At 38.5% G+C, this 20,206-nt stretch overlaps 3 protein-coding genes across 4 annotated transcripts; all 3 read left to right on the top strand.

The window, feature by feature from the left end:
- The first annotated feature begins 2 nt into the window (after positions 1–2).
- LOC136265882 (SET domain-containing protein 4-like) lies at positions 3–9,390 on the top strand. 2 transcript variants are annotated; one of them, XM_066060822.1, is made up of 14 exons: positions 3–132; positions 1,284–1,385; positions 1,489–1,526; positions 2,879–2,967; positions 3,105–3,286; positions 3,781–3,900; positions 3,960–3,993; positions 4,039–4,096; positions 4,461–4,529; positions 5,902–5,992; positions 6,069–6,138; positions 6,192–6,272; positions 6,326–6,449; positions 9,259–9,390. In XM_066060822.1, the coding sequence occupies exons 1-14, from the start codon at positions 78–80 to the stop codon at positions 9,331–9,333; spliced, it is 1,188 nt and encodes a 395-aa protein (XP_065916894.1). In that variant the 5' UTR covers positions 3–77; the 3' UTR covers positions 9,334–9,390. The 2 variants fall into 2 exon arrangements, with proteins under 2 accessions (XP_065916894.1, XP_065916893.1); XM_066060821.1 differs by having other exon boundaries at positions 1,474–1,526.
- Positions 9,391–10,313: 923 nt separating this feature from the next.
- On the top strand, positions 10,314–16,980 carry LOC136265881 (uncharacterized). Its single transcript, XM_066060820.1, has 5 exons — positions 10,314–10,456; positions 13,504–15,591; positions 15,656–15,856; positions 16,052–16,191; positions 16,733–16,980. Exons 1-5 carry the CDS (start codon positions 10,444–10,446, stop codon positions 16,895–16,897), a joined length of 2,607 nt encoding a protein of 868 aa, XP_065916892.1. The 5' UTR covers positions 10,314–10,443; the 3' UTR covers positions 16,898–16,980.
- A 1,043-nt stretch (positions 16,981–18,023) lies between these two features.
- LOC136266591 (zinc finger protein ZFP2-like) lies at positions 18,024–19,911 on the top strand. The gene has a single exon (XM_066061591.1). The coding sequence runs from the start codon at positions 18,101–18,103 to the stop codon at positions 19,787–19,789; it is 1,689 nt and encodes a 562-aa protein (XP_065917663.1). The 5' UTR covers positions 18,024–18,100; the 3' UTR covers positions 19,790–19,911.
- The last annotated feature ends 295 nt before the right edge of the window (positions 19,912–20,206 follow it).

The following is a 20,206-nucleotide window of genomic DNA, read 5'->3' as shown; positions in this document are numbered from 1 at the left end:
TACGTAGGCGTCAATAAATATCCGGATCACGTGATGTAAAGTTGGGAAACATCACGCCATTGTATCTGAGAAATGTCATGCGTTATGGACGGGCTGGTCGTAGAAGAAAGCAAAAGCAAAGAGAGTCAGAAGGTATCACTTAAGTTTGTATCGTATAGCTAAAATGAATCTTATCATTAGGCGCATTAATGTATTAGAATACTTCTCGTTCTATAACGTTTGCATGGGGGATATAGCTTGGAAATTGTAAAGCACAAGCAACATGGGGTCAGAGTTGCATTGAGAGTGCACATCACTGGAGGATCAAGGTATTCTCTGTGCGATATCTGATCAAGTCAACACTGGGTCACATTCCATATTGAAACTAGCCATTGGGATTGTGCACCTAATAAATTTGCTGATTTTAGCAGAATTCTGCATATGTACTGACATGGTAAGGTCAAAAACACATGAGAAACCCACTAAAAGTTGGCTTAGGAAACATGGTGTCTTTATATAGGCCTACAAAAGCTAGAACAAAGCCATTCTACTCATGCGTCACTATTCTCGAAGTGGCTCTCCTTAACTTTTGTCTTCAAACTGAATGGTCTGCTCTAGGGCAACAATTCGTACAATTCCCGAAGTATTATTCATGTACACAATGTTCCAGACCATTTTTTTGTGTTTAGATTAGATAGTCTTGGTAACAGGTGAACCCCACAATACATTATGCATTGGGAAAAATGACAAACTGGGGTCAGAAACTGTGCTGGGCCCATGTATCCGCTGCAGCTACAGCCATGAAAATAAGGTGGAGTATTCCTTAGAGGTATATGTGAGTAATTAGCAGACCGTTTCATACGTAATGTTCTGGGTGCTTTGAAAATACACGAAAATCAATGTTTTTACGCCATTTTATGTATTTTGGGGGCATGTCTCTTTCAATATTAGTGTATTGATTATTAACCAAATAAGTTCAATATGCAACAGTTATAATGTCAAGGGTCTGACTCCCTGTGTTAAAGTACTCATGCAGTACTTAGAGGTTTTTCTTTAGTGCACAAAACTATGTAGTAGAGAGAGTCACATAGAGACCAGTCTTTGGTGCTTGTATTGTTGGCCATAAGTCCTTATGTAGAAAGTGTCAAGTGATTCTTGCTTTGAGTCAGTACAGCTTCCCCCCTCCCCCTGTTTTGTATGAGTGGATGTCTCTTTTACCGTTCACATGTTCATAGAAATGAAACTGTAACAGTCATACTTGGCCTTCTTTAGTGGGATGGATATTGTTAACCTGTATATTACAGATGTTCCTGTGAAGATACTGGATGATGATGTAATATCTCTGAACAAATGGGCCCACGATTATGGCCTACAGTGTGACTTGCTACAGTGTGCCACTTTCAAAGGTAATAATGTGTAGCATGAATAGTGTATTGACTACTGTACATTGTAGCACCGTGTTGTGTTGTGTCTTTGTTATTCAGTTGTTATTAGTTATCATGGTCCTAGGTACTGGGAGGGGGATGCTCGCAAGAAGAAATATTATGGTGAGTGTACTACAACTTGTAAGTTACACACATGTTATGAAATTTAATGTGAAAATGAAACAAGTATTGGTGTAACAAGTAATACTGTGTGTATAGGTTGTTGTGTTTCAATGTGACAATTAATATTGAGTCTGTGTTATAGTGGACAATAAACTGACATGTCCCTTCTTTCATTAATCTTCAATTGGTGGTATTGGTTTCTCTGTCTATTGAACAATGAATGTACCAGTTATATTTTATGCATATATGTAATCCAAAAAAACATAGCAGCTACAGAGTATAGGGGAACATGTTTAAATTTAAGGAGTGTTTTTCAAGAGATGTGGAGGGTAGTTTGTACGTACATAAATGCATTGCTGCTGACATAGTGACTTCCAAAATTTGTGCGTTGCATAAGAAGGGCAAGTGAAGGTTGATAAGATTCCTGCTGTTCTTTCTCTGCACATGCACACACACACACACACACACACACACACACACACACACACACACACACACACACACACACACACACACACACACACACACACACACACACACACACACACACACAGAGGCATAACCATAGAACCTTTTGATTATGAGGCCGATGCTCTAGCCACTTGGCCTTGGCTATGCTGCTTCATACACGCACGCATCATGCGTGTCCAGTGAACCAGCACTGGGATACCTGTGTGCTACTCAGGTGCTAGGAGTCAGTTCAGGTAAATTCTCGGCAGGACTAGTAACCTGCAGGAGGCTGTACCATGTCCCACAGGTGAGGGTGTGTGTGCCAGAAGTCCTGCCTGGACCTTGTGTGAAACATGCATGGACATTTGGCATTTGCTTCCCCAGTTAATGCCAGATGTTACAGCTGGGTGGGCTGCTTCCCCAGTTGATACCAGGCCACTGCGTTGTCTTTAAACAGCTGGGTAGACTGGAGCAATGTGAGTAAAGTTTCTTGCTCAAGGAAGCAACAACAATGACAGCAAATTGGCATAACCGTGCATCAAACCAGGAACCTTTCGATTACCAGGCTGATGCTCTAGCCACTTGGCTATGCTTCCTCACAATGCACACACGCAAGACATACACGCAAGACGCACACGCACACACACAACACACTCTGGAGAGCATCTCTCTGTTGGGATCACCGCAACCCTCCCTGGAAGGTACACAGTGTACACTCATCCAGCTAGGGGATATTGAATAACCATTTACTAGCCATTGAATTTAGGCTAGGAGAGCGAACTCACCTATGGGAGGACCCCCCAGGAAGGCTGGTGTAGTTTAAGACAAAAAATTTCCTTTTGCTTTATACAGACAAAAGTACAATTGTGTTTGCACATGTATCTCATTTGCTTTGTTTACAGAAAAATGCTGAGATAATTTCTGTTCCCAAAAAGTTACTGATAACAGTAGACACTGTTCGTAGTTCCTGTATTGGACATCTAGTTGTAAGGTATGCATCAAGTGTATACTGCTAGCAGTATTTCTGTATACACATACAATTCAACTACCTTAGAACTACATGTGTGTATGCTATCACAAATTCTTATATATACGTGACTCTTTAAACTGTGTTGTTGTGTTTTGTAGGTTGTTACATGAATTTAAACAATTTGGAGTTCATATTTCATTGACAATGTTTTTGTTGCATGAGAAGTCACTTGGCATTAAGTCATTCTGGTTACCCTACCTGAATACACTACCTGAAACCTTCACCACACCTGCTTATCTTCCTGATGAACAGTTGACTACCCTACCAGTGATGTTAAAAGGTATATACACACCCCTGTACAGTGTATGTTAATGCTTGCGTGTGCTGATGGAAAGTTGTGCCTGTGGTAATTTTTGTGCCAAGATTTTGTGTGACTGTCAGACTTCAAGTTTGTAATATGTTTATGTCTTTTGCACAAGTTCACTGACCATAGCTGATTTCCATTTTAAGATGTGTACAAGCTTATCTTGTCCTTCTTATTATGTATACATGTGCACTGTACCTTATGCATACTTTTGTGGGGGGAAATCTGTAAACTGATGTTCCCTGAACACTGCACGACACAGCAGTGGCATACAGCTGTACATAACATGCATGCATACCATGCATGTGATATATACTCATGTGTATGCAATACATGTAATACAACACATGTTGCTTTCTGGCACATATCAACTGCACTTCTAGTCTGGGTGTGAAGGTACGTACATGCCTGTTTTTTTTTGTTTTTGTTTTAAGACACACAACACTTCACATATGTCTATCTTACTACAGACAAGGTGTCAGAACAAATTGAGATACTTGTAGCATTCTATAAAGCGGTTCATAATATTTGGATGGAAGAACAAGGACATTGTTACAGTTATGAGCAATTTAGATGGGCTTGGTTTGCTGGTACGTGTGTACATGATCAATAACTAACAAACATCTTGGTATTTGGTATTTTTATATAGTCAATACTCGTTGTGTGTATCTGGACAGTAGAGAGTAAGTGGTGATCATTTTTACTTGTTTTGAATGTCTTGTTTGTAGAAAGCAAATGGCTCTTATTCCTGTACTGGATATGTTAAATCATTCTGCTGCCACTGAGGTATTAACATTACTTTGTTAAATACAATGAAATGTGTCTAATCAGATCACTGTATAATAAGGTCACCTGACCTTTATAAAAATCTCCCTATGGTGTCATCTGTGTACAAAATTGTCCTGCATAATGTAGCCACCTGCCCTGAAAATTTTTTGCCCTAAGTTACATGTTACTTGTACTTGAATGTTTTCTTTAATCCAGTAATCCTTTATGATGCTACAAGGTTCTACTCAAGCCCAAACAATAGGCAATTCTTATTAGAGAGCACATGTTGACTTTAGTGATTGTTCTATTAGAGTATTATAGTTTATATTGTATACAGTATTATCGTGTATCAAAATAGGTAGTAGCTTTTGGTGTATCACAGGTGCAGGCTGGGTTATATGGAGATGTATACCAAATCAAGATAAAGCAAGCGTGCAGGAAAGGGAAACAGGTATGTGTACTGTAGTAGACCTCTTTAAGATTTTCCTACATGTACCACAAATGTTCAGATATTGGTTTTTTGTCTTTTAATGTGGACACCATTAATGTACATATGTACTGGCAAATTTCATGGTGGGCTAAGCATGTAGAAAGGAGTGAGGATACAATATGGTATACTATTCAGACTTGTGTTCATGCACTAATACTGTATCTCTAGACCATATCAGTTATTATTTTTTCAAAATGTGCTCTAAATTATATAAGTGGAGTTGTAATAGAATTACATACCCGAAATGTCAAGTATATGCGACCAGATCTGCAAGAACCTCATATGTTAGCGCATTTTTCGAACTTCATTTTATTACATATTCTTTATCTAGATAGCCAAAGGGATGGTTAACTAAAGTTTCAGCTCTAGAAGCCAAGAACTTTCAAAGTTACAGCATTACAAAGTGGCAACAACAGAAAAATAAATTTGTACAGTGACAATACAGACAGGTGTTTAATTAAACGTTCATAACTTGAGAACCCAGTCCTCTACCAAGATACAACTTGCACCATTGGCTTCTCCATGAATAGGCGAGTCCATTGCTGGGTAAGTTTCCTCTTCCATGCCTTTCCTACTACCAGGGCGAAGGCAAACGCATGCAAAAAGAATGACAGTGAACCGCAAGGCAGACTATTGCTCATATCTTCCATCTCCTTGGGAGTACTGACACGAAAAAAGATTTTGGAACTCCTTTGCTTTGGGGATCACGATGCTACTGAGGTTTATACCAATATCACCTTCCTTTACTGTGAAAGAAGCGCTTAAAAAATATACAGAATTTTTTATAGTTTTGTAAATACTCCACCCGTTGTGTTATTTACATTCTACTGTAAAATTAGGCTTGTATGAACATACAAGATTCTTGCAGATTTGGTCACATATATGGACAAGAGAAAGTTAAAGTGAAGTGTTTTCAACAGAACAAAAGAAAAAGTTATAGCACGATAACCAGTAGTGTACAAGGAAAGGGAGGAGGAGACATAACTATCATATAAGAATTGCTCTCAGCAAATGCATATTATACTGTATAATACAAATTTTGGTGGGAGAAAGTTTTGGCTAATTTGGTGAACTGACTTCAATTCGCGATAGTCCAATTTTTAACGAACTAAATACAGTATGGCACAAGCATTCGAATATTGTCTGCCAAATTCTGTCTAGAATTAAATTGCCAAAATTTAGTACCTTACAGTATTGAGTATACTCATGATCAAGCAAGATGGAACATCTATTCAAAAAAAATTTCCTTACAATAGTATCTGCTATCTAAGTGTGTATGAGATACGTGTATGTTTATTTTATAATTTTATTTCTCTGTGTGTATTGTATGTAGGTATTTATCAATTATGGTCCACATGACAACATTAAGCTATGGATGGAATATGGCTTTACTATACCAAGCAATCCTCATGCTGTGGCACATCGTAAGTCTTACCTTGCTATCATAGATATTTATGTGCCATATAAATGTTTGTTTGTTTGTTTGTAATCACACTGTAGTCAACTTGGACTTATTGTCTTGCACTATCCCAAAACAGCAGGAAATTTTGAAAGAACAAAATTTGACTACGTAAGTTACTATTGCAATTTCAGTGACTTGTATATCATCTTGTTATTGTGTAGTGATTTGTTATTGTCCACTGATGGGCCTTGTTGGAAACTGTTGTGTTGTTTGAGAATATTGTGTATGGATTATGACGAACTGTGAGCATCAATTATGTTTGTGTCTGTGCCAGTTGTTACATTTTTTATTGCAGTTTATCGTGGAAATGTGTCCTACAAGGTGTGCCAATCTCAGAAAGAAATGAAGAAAAAGTGATTTCATGGATAAAGAGAATAGTCATGAAAGAATTAGCTCTGGTTGATCAAGCATTGGCTGAAGTATGTTGGTGCTGTGTGAATTGTAGTGTTTATTAGCATGACAATAATGTAAACCACAAACCATATCACTTGATTATCAGCATAGGCGTAGGAAACGGGGGTAATAATTTGACTAGTTATATATACAAGTCATCTCTTAGGTTCTCAACTGTCTACTTACCACTAACGTTTCAAATTACTCTATGATTCACCTTTCTACTCGATCAGCAATCCATATAGAATTTATGAAACTATCGGCTTGCATAGTGACTCCTCAACAATACGGCTTCAGATTAGGGGTGTATCAATACATATCGTATCGTTGGCCGATATGGAGATTTTTATCAATATTGGTTGGTCCCGATATAGCCATCAAAACCGATACGATACACCGATATAAAACTGAATAGTCTTTGCCGCAGTGAAGCCAACCATGGGATGAATAAAACACAGCTTGAAACAACCAACCATCTTTACAAGCCATTAAAATGTGGAGTAATTAATGCAGACTCATCTTGATGGGAGCACATGTTAAAATATTTTGTGGGTGCCTAACTGTCTGGGTTGTTAATTGAGGCAACACCACCACAGGCAATCAAGCATTGTCAGTGATTGTTAGCACTTTGAACTGTTTACTAAGTGTATCTTATGGCAAGAAATTAAAATGTTAAAGTTCCCTAGTTTCCTCCAATCTAAATGGATAGCTACATGTTATATTGGATCGGTATCGGTGTTCAGATTCAGTAATCTGATTCAGTAATCTGCTTATATCGGATCAGTTCAAAAAACTAATACTCTGAAATTCAATCTTGGTAATTTTCAAAAAATTTCCTGAAGGTGTATGCCCCCAGGCCCCCCTAGTTTTGCTCAGCTTTTGTTTTTCCTACCATTGTCTGCCCCCCCCCCCCCCTCAACCACAAGGTGCTTGCTATGCCTGTGATCAGTATCAAAACAGTAGTGAATGGCTGTATGTTCTATTTAACAAGCACCTATAAATGTAAGAAGTAATGTTTATCCAAAATACAATACCTATCCATTCCTGTGACTTTCATACCAAGACTTAGTACATCATGTGATCTATTCTTCAGTACACTGTAGGATGCAAACAAAAAAAAAAAAAAAAACTTATTCTGACTGTACGTGTCAATACAGGTAACTTTTATATCAAAAATTGTTTAAACTCACTTGCCGCCACAACCGCCATATGACAGAATCAATCATGAACACCTGTATCATCACTTTCTAAGTGTTCTGTAACCACTGTCGAACATTTTAGTAGCCCCTGCGCTTATCCTGTATTGGTCATGCCCTTAAGTGAACAGGTACAGGGATAACTGGTCCCACATGCACAATTGTGGGAAAGATGACATCATCACACAGTCAATAATAAGCGTTGTAGGTGATTTTTCAAATGATTTTGTCAATACTATAAAAGAGGAGACAAATTATAAAGGTTAGAGTGGCATATTGCTACTTTAGGCATGTGCACTTGCTGTAACATCTGAATACCAGACTTGAAGATAATTGCTTCAACTGTCAACAGGTTAGTGATGTTTACTGCATCAATAGTAAACATCACTAACCTGTTGAACTGGTAAGTTACAACGCAACTTTTACAACGTATCAAACTGGTAAGTTGTGAAATTTTACATATGGTACTGATTGTACACTTTAAAGTTATATAATAGCTTTATGGTTTCGTGGTTTTCGTTGTGTAAATAATAACTCAATAATCGTGTTCCTTATTCTATATAGTGAGTATTTTGATATCAAACAGTACGGTAGCACTGTTTAAGTAGGGATCTCCCAAAAATTACTTGAACCACCTAATATGCCACCTTCAAAAATCATCCTAGAGACATCTTACACTATGAAAATCACCTTTACAGAATAATATTAGTCCACCTAACATCAAATACAGCATTAAAAACAAGAAACACAAATCAGCAGCCAGATATAGAATTTTTTTAATCAGCCCACCCACCCACACGCCTGACTGACTGACTGCCTGCCTGCCTGCCTGGCTGACCACAGTTACAAAGCTGGAGGCCAAATGAAGCATGACCACCATTGTACGCCACAATAACAAAACTCACCAGTGGGACATGGCTTTTGGGTTTCTGCACCTTCTGCACCTTGTCTTTCCTTTTTTCTTCAATCAGGTTGGTCTTCCTACTCCATGCAATGAAACCATATTGAGGCGTTAATTTTCCTATTGACACTTTTCTTGGGCAGCATATTTAGATGCTGCAAACTTATTGAAGTGCTTATACATTCGATAGATACCTATAACTTTACAATAGGTTCAATGCCACGCCTATAATTAATTAGCACAATTTGGTTGATCAATAACAATCGAGTGCCAAGTCCATACCTCTTAATAATCTATCACGATGACACACCCCATTATTGTTGGTCTATCTGTATGCTAGCACAATGAAACACCTCTGGTGTGAAAGGCTGACTCGAGATACTCTCATACAACAGTCACCCTAATAGAACATGTAGTCACACGTGTATCGCTGCATGCTATAACAAACAAACAAACAACAACAAAAAACTAGCATATTAAAAATAATTAATTTAAAAGTGAAGTAGGGATCCAAGCAATACAAAACAGTGAAACAAGAGATGAATGATGGCATTACAGCATAGCTCAGTGTGTCACGCCAGCTTCTTTGACCAAATTATTGTGTCTAGCAAATGGAATGCTTCCTCTGGTAAAGCTAGATAAGTGTACATATGCAAGACCATCATGATTGTAATTAATGTGCTATTGTTTTTGCTGACAGTACACTTTCATAATGTATTGTTTATCCTTGTTTGACAGGTACGTGATCAACATGTGCTTCATATCTGCAAAGAACGAAAAGAAATAATTTTATATAACATGAGGCAATTTTAAATGTACATTTCAACATTCATTGATGTCATGTTTACTACATGCAGTTTTTGCAGTAAAGGTGATGTACACAGTCTACTCATTTTGGAATGGATCAGAGAGGGAAAACATTGTAAGTCCTGGTGGTGGTTGCTTTCTCTGCATATGTTGACGTACATCAGCCTGGTGTTGTGTATGATTTCATCAGCCTGGTGTTGTGTCTTCTCACTCACTCACTCACCGCACGCACGCAAACACTCAAGTGCGCGTGCAGACATGTGCCTACACAAAGAGAGCAAACTGTGATTGCTATGGCAATCACACCTGTGTGTCCAGGAAAACACTTGACCACGTGTACACCACCACAAGTTGCTATGAGTCAGTGCTGACAACCACAAGACTAGTAACCTGTAGGAGGCTGTACCATGTGAAGCTGTGCACATGTGAAAACTCACCAACTAATTAAAACATGGACTTATGGAGAACTGAATGCATGCGTGTACACACACACACTGTGCACACTTATAAAGCTACTCGTGCACTTACACTGACCATTGTTTTTTGTATGCATTCCATTTTTTTTTACAAACAACGGTGAACCAGTTTTAACTGTTAAGATTGGGTCAGACTACTTGTTAATATAATTTGGGATAATGCACATGCCTCAATTACTATCTTGCACACCAATGGCTGATTTACTGGTGTCTAAAAATGTGTCTACAGGGCCCCATAATTGTCTGGACATACATGCTGCATGCTAAATTTAATAATTTCAGGCAATGTACGTTGGAGTGCATGGTTGTTTGTGGTTTTTTGTTTTTATCTGCTTTACCAGTTAGGTATTGGAGGCAAAACCTAGTATAGGTGCAGGAAATTGCTAGAATATAGAATAACAGTTAAAGGCCATAGATTGCTGCATGTACTAATTAGTGGACTTCTTACATTTCACAATAGTACAGTTGTTGGCATGTGGCTACAGTACACGTGCTTTTCTTAGAAAAGGTGTTGTGGTATTATTAGCGGTTTTACACGTACACTGTACCGCCTATGATCACGTGAGAATCGATCTAAGATTGTATTGCGGGCTATTTCACAAGTGGGTGTGGCAGATGCTGAGAGGAAATCCAGTTGAAGATGAAAACTACAGGTACAAATGACACTAGATATTGTTTACTGTACTCTATGTGTATGAATTACTCTTGGCAGTGGCACCTTTCCAAAATTTTGCCGCGAATCAAGGTATACGTACGTATCTCGGTCTGCATTCCCTGCATATTTGCCGACACACAACTCGACGATTCACAGTTGATTTTGTGAGTCCGGCACTCTTTAATTCTGTTTACTCTGCCGGTCTGATCACAAATTGTGTGTTGCTTTAGGCAGTTTGCTAGCCGATTAGATATTATTATGAGGCATGGTAGGTCTAGCTCGCGCTGTCCAGCTGCAAATTTTGGGGGCCGGTTTCATAGAATCCTAGCATTATAAACTCTACAAATCGAATATAGCATGACTGACTTATGAAGGGTGGCTAGCTATAGACTATATGGCTCGCTATATGGTACTAGTTCTACTGCTAATGCGAGTATACTGAGTCTGGCTTAACTTGATCAGTGCGACATGCCACTCCCACACACCATTTAATTTCAGTTCCTCCCACACTTCAGATTTACCAAGTACACATACTCTGGCTACTAATCAGATGACCTACAATTATGTAAGTGTTAAAAGGTAATGCAGATTGTGTTAGCCTTGTTTCCACCGGGATGATACGAATGTAAGCTACATAGCTACTAACTTGACATGCCGTCACATTACTTATAGCTTTATGTAATTGAGTTTTGAGTGACTGTCTTGTGGTATCTGATGTGCACTGTACTGTGTATAATAATACTACAGAGCTGTTGGTTGGTCTGCTGAACTTATCAACCACTAATAAAACTGTAGAAATAATAATTTTGTTCAATGTTTATGCTGCAAGAATTAAATCTACACACATAGCACCTCAAATTTGGTATGGCGCCTATAATAGTTAGTATTCTGATAACTCAACCAAGCCAAGTTAGCTATATGGTCTACATAGTTCTCTGTGACTGACCAAACTCTGGAAAGCCATCAATGTATCATGTACATAAGTACATTTGGAGATAAAGAAAGTTTAGCATGACTACAGCTTGACAAGTAAATCAAAGAAATTTATCAAACTTTCTTTGCAAACTAGCTATGTTTTACATTGTGCTGCATGGTAAATACATCAAACATTGCCTGTTTTGCATGCCGATTTGTCAACATCATACTTATGTCACACCAAACTTTCAATATGCAGTTTTAAATGTTTCAGTCTTGTGCAGCTTGACAAGTTGAAACTTTTCATTGTGAATGTAGCCATCCAACATCTATAGTATTTGCCTTTTTAGTCCAATCAAACTGAAGGAAATAGATGCTAGATATCTCAGCGACTTTTCAAGCTAAGTATTCTGCTTCTCTATAGCTTTGTGTTCCAGTTGGCCAGTGGCATTCCAAGGTCACAGATCATTCCCAGCGCACATGGGTGGCACATGTCTGGAAATCACACCATGAAAAGCAGAGTGGCATGGCTGGATGCAAATGTGTAGTGTATTGGTATGGCTACCCATTCACTCAATGTTTTGTGCATATAGATCAAAGGTCACACGTAGCTACCAACATTGAAACCGGGTCACTACCGCTGACCCAGATGACCCACTGACCCGGATAGCTGCTATCCGGGTCAGACCCGGATTTGACCCGGATTAATTAAAGCCGAGGCGTGCGATAAGAGCTATGTTTCGGCTAGTCTCGAGCGAGTGAGACTACGTTTTGAGCGTTCGATTCGTGTTGAGTAAGTATTGCAACTTCAGCCTAGCTATAGATTGAACACCAAAAAGAAAAAAAAAAAGGTCATCACCTACTGACAATAGCTACCCCTCACCATAGATACCCTCAGTTTCATGCTACATATTGCACTTACTAATAAATGGGCATAGCTGAGCGTATTTTAGCAACGCGATAAGTGGGCGTGGCTCACGAAAGAGCTACGCGATAGCGTTTATAAGTTTCCACATCGTCAAACGAACAGTTTTGTTTCTCTCGTGGGTCAGACCCGGATAATTTGTAAACCGGGTTGGACCCGGATGACCCAGAGAAAATGTGACCCGGTTGACCCGGATGACCCGACCCGGTTTCAACGCTGGTAGCTACTATATACTACTATAGGGGCCTGCAAGAGGTGGGATAATAAACCCTGCGAAGTATATAGGGAGTCACAAGACACACATCACTAAAGACTCTTTGTATGCAAAAAAACCCTAGACCATGTGAAGGTGACTTGATCCACAGACAACAGGGATGGTAATGGGGAAACTTCCCACCATGCAAAATGCTGTGACTTGAGAATTTTAAATACCACCATGATAGCTACTGATCATGCAGCTGTCTTTGTATGAGCATGCAATGTTCCGGTATCCTGCACATGGTGGATTTAATTTTAACGTCTTATATGCCTGTTTTATATGTCTATCTTTTCCATTTGTCTATGTGTGCTGTGTTGTTGTTTGTGTGTGTGTGTGTGTGAGATGTGCATGTGTGACAGTGCTGCAGCTTTCTAAGAGGCCTGCCATCCCACAAAGCCTGTATGTCTCAATTTTTTGGTAAGGTAAAGTCCAGATGAGAGTACCATCACCAGTGACTCATCACACATCCTTTCCTGTAGATTACTTAGTCGTGCATGTACCTAGAAAGAATTGTCTGCTGAACTCTTACTACTTTATTGCCTACTTGGGGAAGAGTTATACTCACCTATAGTTGCTTACACCACAATTCTTGAGGCATGGTACAGTCTCTTGAAGGATATTAGTCCTTGGATGCTTGTAATACAATAACTGCATTAGATTTGAGTCATAGTATATATCCTTTGAAAACTGTCTACTAAGTTGTTGAGTTAAATATTATTGTTTCCTAACTGCTGTATTAGAGGAACTTACTGCTTTATTAGATCTTGATCTTACTTCTTAAGTGCATATTACGTATACATTATTACATTTTTGTGTTTAGTGTGTTTCAGTATTTGCTGTGTTTTTAGCCCATGCACGTATACTTACTTACAGATTAGCTACCATGTATTATAACTGTGTTTTGTGTAATATTTTCTCTGTACACTTTTTCTCATAATTGCAATAGAATTGAGATTGAAGAGGCTAGTATGGGTTTTGATATGGATGTGCTTACTGCCTTTCTGTACTAATGGATTGAGTAGTTCCCCCATATTACTAGTGGAGACAACACCATTATTTAATGTATCAACTTCAGTACGGGAGGACTTTGTCTTTACACAAACTACAACCATCTCAATAACTACAACACATGTAGCATTAACTGTACAGAGCACTCCATTAATAATACTACCAGTTACAACTGTAAGTACCGGCCTCAGTGCTGTTACTCCATCAACAACATTTACTGGTCCAATTATTGACACTAGTCCAGTCATCATGTCTATACTACCTACGAGTACAGTACAAACTAGTGGCATTATCTTTACTGTAACATCTCCTTTAATATCATCTACTGAAGTTGTTGCTACGATTCAGTCTAGTCCAGTTATCTTCACTGTACCATCCCGGGTTATTGGTATCAACACTAGCACAACTGTCATTACTACAACACCTACTGAAGTAGTTGCTACCATTCAGTCTAGTCCAGTACTCTTTACTCTTCAGTCTAGTCCAGTTGTTTTCACTGCACCATCTCGAGTCATTGATGTCAGCACTAGTGCAGCTGTCATTACTACAACACCTACTGAAGTAGTTGCTACCATTCAGTCTAGTCCAGTACTCTTTACTCTTCAGTCTAGTCCAGTTGTTTTCACTACACCATCTCGAGTCATTGATGTCAGCACTAGCACAACTGTCATTACTATAACACCTACTGAAGTAGTTGCTACCATTCAGTCTAGTCAGGTACTATTTACTCTACAGTCTAGTCCAGTTATCTTCACTGTACCATCCCGGGTTATCGGTATCAACACTAGCACAGCTGTCATTACTACAACACCTACTGAAGTAGTTGCTACCATTCAGTCTAGTCCAGTACTCTTTACTCTTCAGTCTAGTCCAGTTGTTTTCACTACACCATCTCGAGTCATTGATGTCAGCACTAGTGCAGCTGTCATTACTATAACACCTACTGAAGTAGCTGCTACCATTCAGTCTAGTTCGGTACTCTTTACTCTACAGTCTAGTCCAGTTGTTTTCACTGCACCATCTCTAGATACAACTAGTGCAGTTGCTATTACTGTACTATCCAGTAATGTTGTGTTTACTGTACCACGTAACACTGTGCTACCTAGTTTGGTTAGTATTGGATCATCTACTGAAGCTATTACTACAATTGCGTCAAGTCCAGTTATCTTCACTGTTCCTTCTAATTCAGTTACTGATGTCATGACTAGTCAGGTTGTCTTTACCATATCATCTACTCAAGCTGTCTTTACCATGCCAACTAGTTCAGTTAGTGTTGAATCATCTACTGAAGTTACTGCTACAATTCAGTCTACCCCAATAATACCACCTAGTCCAGTTGTCAATGTTACAACTACTCCAGCTGTCATCACCATATCATCTAGTCTAGTCACTGATACTGCATCATCTAGTGAAATTATCTTTACTGTGCAATCAAGTTCAGTTATAACTAGTGCAGTTTCTGAACCTATAGCTTCTAGTCCAACTGAAACATCTAGAATGGTTATACCAACTAATACAACTATACCCATTACTGCATCATCTAGTCAAGTGTTTACAACTACATCAACCAGTCTCAATACCACACCAACAATAAGTGACACAGCTGTAACTTTCATATTAACTGAAACAAACACTGTTACATTTACACGATTGATAATGACAAGTACTACAGCACTGCTAACCAGCACTGAGACAAACCTACAACCTAGTCCAACAGTTACTGCTTTTCCTAAACTTGTGTCAGTCATTATGAGGTTTGGAATTTCACCTATATCCAAACGTAATGTTGGTAATTACACTTCCATTGAACTGGACATTGCAAATGCTACTGGTATAAGTGCAGAGAGAATTACTATAATATCAGTTCAGCAGGATGAAAATGAGTTGATACTTAATGCTACAATAGTAGATCTTAACTCCACTGAGTTCATTGCATTGTCTGCCATTATTAATAATAGTATGATCTCTATTACTTTTCAGGGAACAGTTTATTTATCACAGTCTGTCATGCTGCAGTCTTCACCAGGTACGTGATGTCACATAATTCATAGACTAGATGTTTTATTGCAGTGTTTTGTTCCCTTTTTTAGGATGTAGTAACTATATTTTAAACTATGACTGTGTTGCCTTGGCTGATGTAATGCCATGTCCTACTGACCTGATATGTCGACCCTTTACGAGTTTGACATCGTCTTGCATTCCTTGTCGATGTAACCTAGTGCTTGATGATGCTACCTGTAGTGATGGCTGTATCAGGAATGTGTGTGCTTCACCATCATCAACTACAACCTGTATGTGTACTTAAAACTTAAATGCATTACAAGTATTAACAGTTCTGTTTAGTGATTTATTAATTGACGCTCTAGTTTATGGACGAATTTGTCTTTGTGAAATATACATATAGGCCCTTTCACTTTAAGTATACAGTAGTTTAAGCATGATAGAGTGTATAGACCATGTCAGCTTAATTGTTTGTTATTTTGTAGCTACTGCTCTGTCTGCAGGAGCCATTGCTGGAATAGTTATTGGAGCATTATTGGCAGTGATCTTTGTAGTCGTTATTGGTATAATACTCATTTGTTTATTATGGTCACATAAAAACAAGAGCAAGTATGTACCAAGAAGGGTAAGTCTGAAGTGAAAGTATAAGTACAGTATTAAGTATCTCTTAGCCACCACCTGTGTAAATTATAATTATACGAAAAGTTGATTAAATGCTACAATGTGGAACCTCATGCAGTTGATTCCTAACCCTGGAGACCACCTATAGTGTTCAGATAACTGAAAACTCCATAACTCTGAAATAGTTTATGTAAAAGTTTCTAATGATAAAATTTTAACTACTCTATTATACTCTCTATACTCTAATAGTACAATCCCTTTCAGAGTTCAGCTAACTGAAAATTTTGATAAGATAACTGAGGTTATAGTGTATATTTTTATGTGCATTTGCTAGGAAATTTGTGTCACCCTTCTTAGTATAAAACAATTAAGTTTAATGGTTTGTAGTGCAGTGAAAATGTGCAGTTGTTTACTATGTACCACTGACAGAAATACCCCGGCCACATGTATAATTAATGTCACGATGCATTTGTCCAAATGCCTAGCTATGTATGGATACTAATTTCTCTAATTAACATACGTAAATGTTGTTTGTTCTTTTATAGCGCAGTACATATGATGGCATGAGCAAACGTCCCACACCTAAAGAATGGGGAGCAAACACATACAGAACTACAACCGAAATGTTCACATTATCTGAGCAGCTTGCTGCACAACTTGATGCAGATGATTCAATGAACCGAACTTACTCCATGTTTACTGACTTATAAGTAATTTCTTTTGAATGTGTGCTCTATTATCTATATTAATTTTTGTATGGAATTTAATTTATAATAAACAGTTGTATGCTAAACTCCAGAACAGTTTATGACTCAGCGTCAACATTGTTGATCTTAGTTGATATTATCTAGTTGAGTCCACTGAGGTCCGTAGCAAAGATCATACACATAGCTTCACTACCAGCAAACTGGAAAAAATTTTCAATACTGGAGAAATTAATTGCACATAAAATCTATTGAGCACAAAATTAATGTTGGTCACCAAGATCAGATTTGAAATAACTCTCATGCTCCGTGAGGTACAGTATGGCAACAATCAACTGCACAATAATATTTTGGAAGTTATGTGTTTTTTTATTATAAAGTGTGCAATTCACCTTCCAATAAATATTATATTGCTATAATATACTTAGATACTGGCCAACGTTGCTCAAGGAAACAAGTCAAACAACAGTGACAGTGTCTCATAGCAGTAACAATGTCTCACTAGCTTCTTCTTGTGACATTTTTTCCAGAATTTCTTGAACACTCATTAACAGATCATCAGGGGACTGTATGAAGTTAGGCCGGCTCTGTGATATGGGTGAAATGAATTTTAACATGTACAGTCTGGGCCCCCCAAAAGGCTTGGGCTTGGGGCATATAAGCTACATACAGATAAGACTCTCTGTGTATAATGTTTTCACCGTTTTATTGTTATCTTACTTTTGTTGTCCTCATGCAGGCTACGTCAGTACTACGTAGAATATACTATCTATGCTTCAGCCAACACTGATGCCTCTTTGTCTATAGAGTCATAGGAATTGTAATGTCACATCCACCTAGGTAGTAAGATCTGGCACGGTTTTGTCAACAAAGAAGGAATAATGTGACCTTTATGACATCAGGAGCTCATCGACTCGTCCTACGGACTCGATGAGCTCCTGATGACATTCATGGACGTAGTGTGGGATGAAGTCATCATGAGCTGGTGTAGCTATGATCTATTTTAGCATTAAAAGTGCAGTGAATTCACATGATGTGTTTCTTCATTGTGCGTAAATTCTTTCTGCTTGAGTGAGCTTTACATGATTGCTCATACTCAATTACATGTGGGGGAAAAAAAGGAACGCACGTGGGACGCACGTGCACCAGCATTCTTTTGTGGCAAAACAGGGGAGGACGAGGGTTTTGAAGTTTGCTTACAGCGACACAATGGACAACGCCGGTATTACCGATGAAGTTCTTGTCTTGCCGTTAAACTCACTCAACCAGACGAAATCCACAACGTCTTTGGCGCTGCCTTCCCAGGGCTCGTCTTTCAGCGCCGCACTGAAGTGTGATAAGCCGAATGAAGAAGCTATTGTTACTGATAGTGATAACATTCCTGATGAGATACCCGAAGGTACTTGGTTCAAAATTATCAAACCAGAGCCAGAAGAATTCGAGAGGGAATTTGTCCCAGAGGGTGAGAACATAGCTGTAACCACTGATATACCGTCTGAAGCACAGAGCCAAGGTCAATTACAAAGACAATATTATAGTTGTCAAGTGTACCAGGTAGCACCTTTGTCAGCAGTTTATGTGAGGACCAAGAGTAGAGAGATACTAGACCAACAAAGTGACTGTCAGGAAATTGTCACTACCACAGGCCACAACATGACTCACAATACAGAAGAAGACGAACACAATGTCCACCTACAAAGAGAATACCCATTTCAAAATGCCACAGAATTGCATCAATGTGAGATCTGCCAGCTAGTATTTACAACTCGTGCAATCCTTGAATATCATATGCGAAGGCATAAGAAAATATACCAATGCAATATCTGCCAGAGAGAATTTCTAGCACATAGCTATCTTGTAAACCACTTAAAAACCCATTCATCAAAACAGTATCAATGTGAAGTTTGTCAGAGACAATTTAGAACATATTCTGGTCTCACAAACCACATATTGATTCACAGTAAACAAGAGCCATTGCAAAAATGTGGTATCTGCCAGCAAGAATTTACAACAGCTTTGGGTCTCAAAATTCACATAGGTAGCCATTCAGAACAACAAATGACAGGAGGTGATCTTAAAAGTCACACTGAACAAAGCCATTCAAAAGAACAGGAGTCATGTGATATCAGTCAGAAAGAATTTTCCTCATCTTCAACCCTCATGATCACAAGTCACACATGGAGTCACAGGATTGACAGGTTTGGTACAGGTGAATTATACAAATGTGCAGTCTGCCAGGGAGAATTTACATCTAAATTAGGCCTCTCAAACCACATGAGGGTTCACTCTAAAAAAGAGGCAAAATATAAATGTGAAATCTGCCAGAAAGCATATGTGTCAACTTCAGGTCTTACAACTCACATGCGAACCCATGGGAGTAATGACCATCCAGAAGTGGAACAGCAGACAGAATTGTTTAAATGTGGTATCTGCAACAAGAAATACACAACTCTTGCTTATTTAACAGACCACATGAAGTTCCATTATGCACAGAATTCGCAGCTTTACCAATGTGAAGTCTGCAAGAGAAGATTTAGAGATTCAAATTACTTAAAGTTACACATGGACTCACACACTAAAGAGAAGCCGTACCAGTGTGATGTCTGTCAGAAATGCTTTGCTGAAAATGCATACCTGAAAAGGCACAAAATGATCCATTCTGGTAAGAAACCATATGAGTGCAATATCTGTCAAAAAAGATTTCTTAGACTCTCCGGACTAAATGACCATACTAAATCTCACTCTAAAGAGATGCCATTCCAATGTCATCTTTGTGGCAAGAGGCTCACTACAAAACGCCATCTTGATGGTCACATGTTAAGAGTGCATATAGCTAAGGGTGAATCACTAGATAATGCAAGTTCAATAAAGGATTCGGTTGGATGTGCTCCTGAATAGCTACATATGTACATGGATGTTTGTACATGACGCATATGGTGTATATTAATTGTAGATTGGTATATATTATGGTGACTTATCTGTACACTTCAAATTTCAAAACTGAGCCATACATGATCATATTTTGTTAATCAGACCAATAATGGGGAGATACACTGTAATGATTTTAAAGTTGGACCAGAAACTCTAAACTGTACATGTATCACTCAGCAATTGGTAGCACTACGAATGTGAAATAAGCAGAGGCATATATTTAGACGGATTTTGTGGGGTTCTAGAATCCCCTCTGGAATTTTAACTTGTATTGTGGGCTTGCACCAGGAACATCAGACTGGCTAGCTATAGCAGACCATCTATCTATTTGGAAGCACAAATACTCTAACTAATAGAACATTCATATTTTAAACGTGTATTAAT

Source organism: Dysidea avara, chromosome 9, assembly GCF_963678975.1.
Source record: "Dysidea avara chromosome 9, odDysAvar1.4, whole genome shotgun sequence".
Taxonomy (NCBI): domain Eukaryota; kingdom Metazoa; phylum Porifera; class Demospongiae; order Dictyoceratida; family Dysideidae; genus Dysidea; species Dysidea avara.
The sequence above is the reverse complement of the archived record's forward strand: the minus strand, read 5'-3'. Positions and strand labels throughout refer to the sequence as shown.

What these genes read in the sequence shown, in the direction of transcription:
- LOC136265881 (XM_066060820.1), top strand. An exon ending in CATGCTGCAGTCTTCACCAG is followed by an intron (nt 15,592 to 15,655) that starts GTACGTGATGTC and finishes TCCCTTTTTTAG; the next exon opens with GATGTAGTAACTATATTTTA. An exon ending in ACCATCATCAACTACAACCT is followed by an intron (nt 15,857 to 16,051) that starts GTATGTGTACTT and finishes GTTATTTTGTAG; the next exon opens with CTACTGCTCTGTCTGCAGGA.
- LOC136265882 (XM_066060821.1), top strand. Translation starts at nt 78, where the DNA reads ATGCGTTATGGACGGGCTGGTCGTAGAAGAAAGCAAAAGCAAAGAGAG. An exon ending in AAAGCAAAGAGAGTCAGAAG is followed by an intron (nt 133 to 1,283) that starts GTATCACTTAAG and finishes TGTATATTACAG; the next exon opens with ATGTTCCTGTGAAGATACTG. An exon ending in TGTATGGATTATGACGAACT is followed by an intron (nt 6,273 to 6,325) that starts GTGAGCATCAAT and finishes TTTTTATTGCAG; the next exon opens with TTTATCGTGGAAATGTGTCC.
- LOC136266591 (XM_066061591.1), top strand. Translation starts at nt 18,101, where the DNA reads ATGGACAACGCCGGTATTACCGATGAAGTTCTTGTCTTGCCGTTAAAC.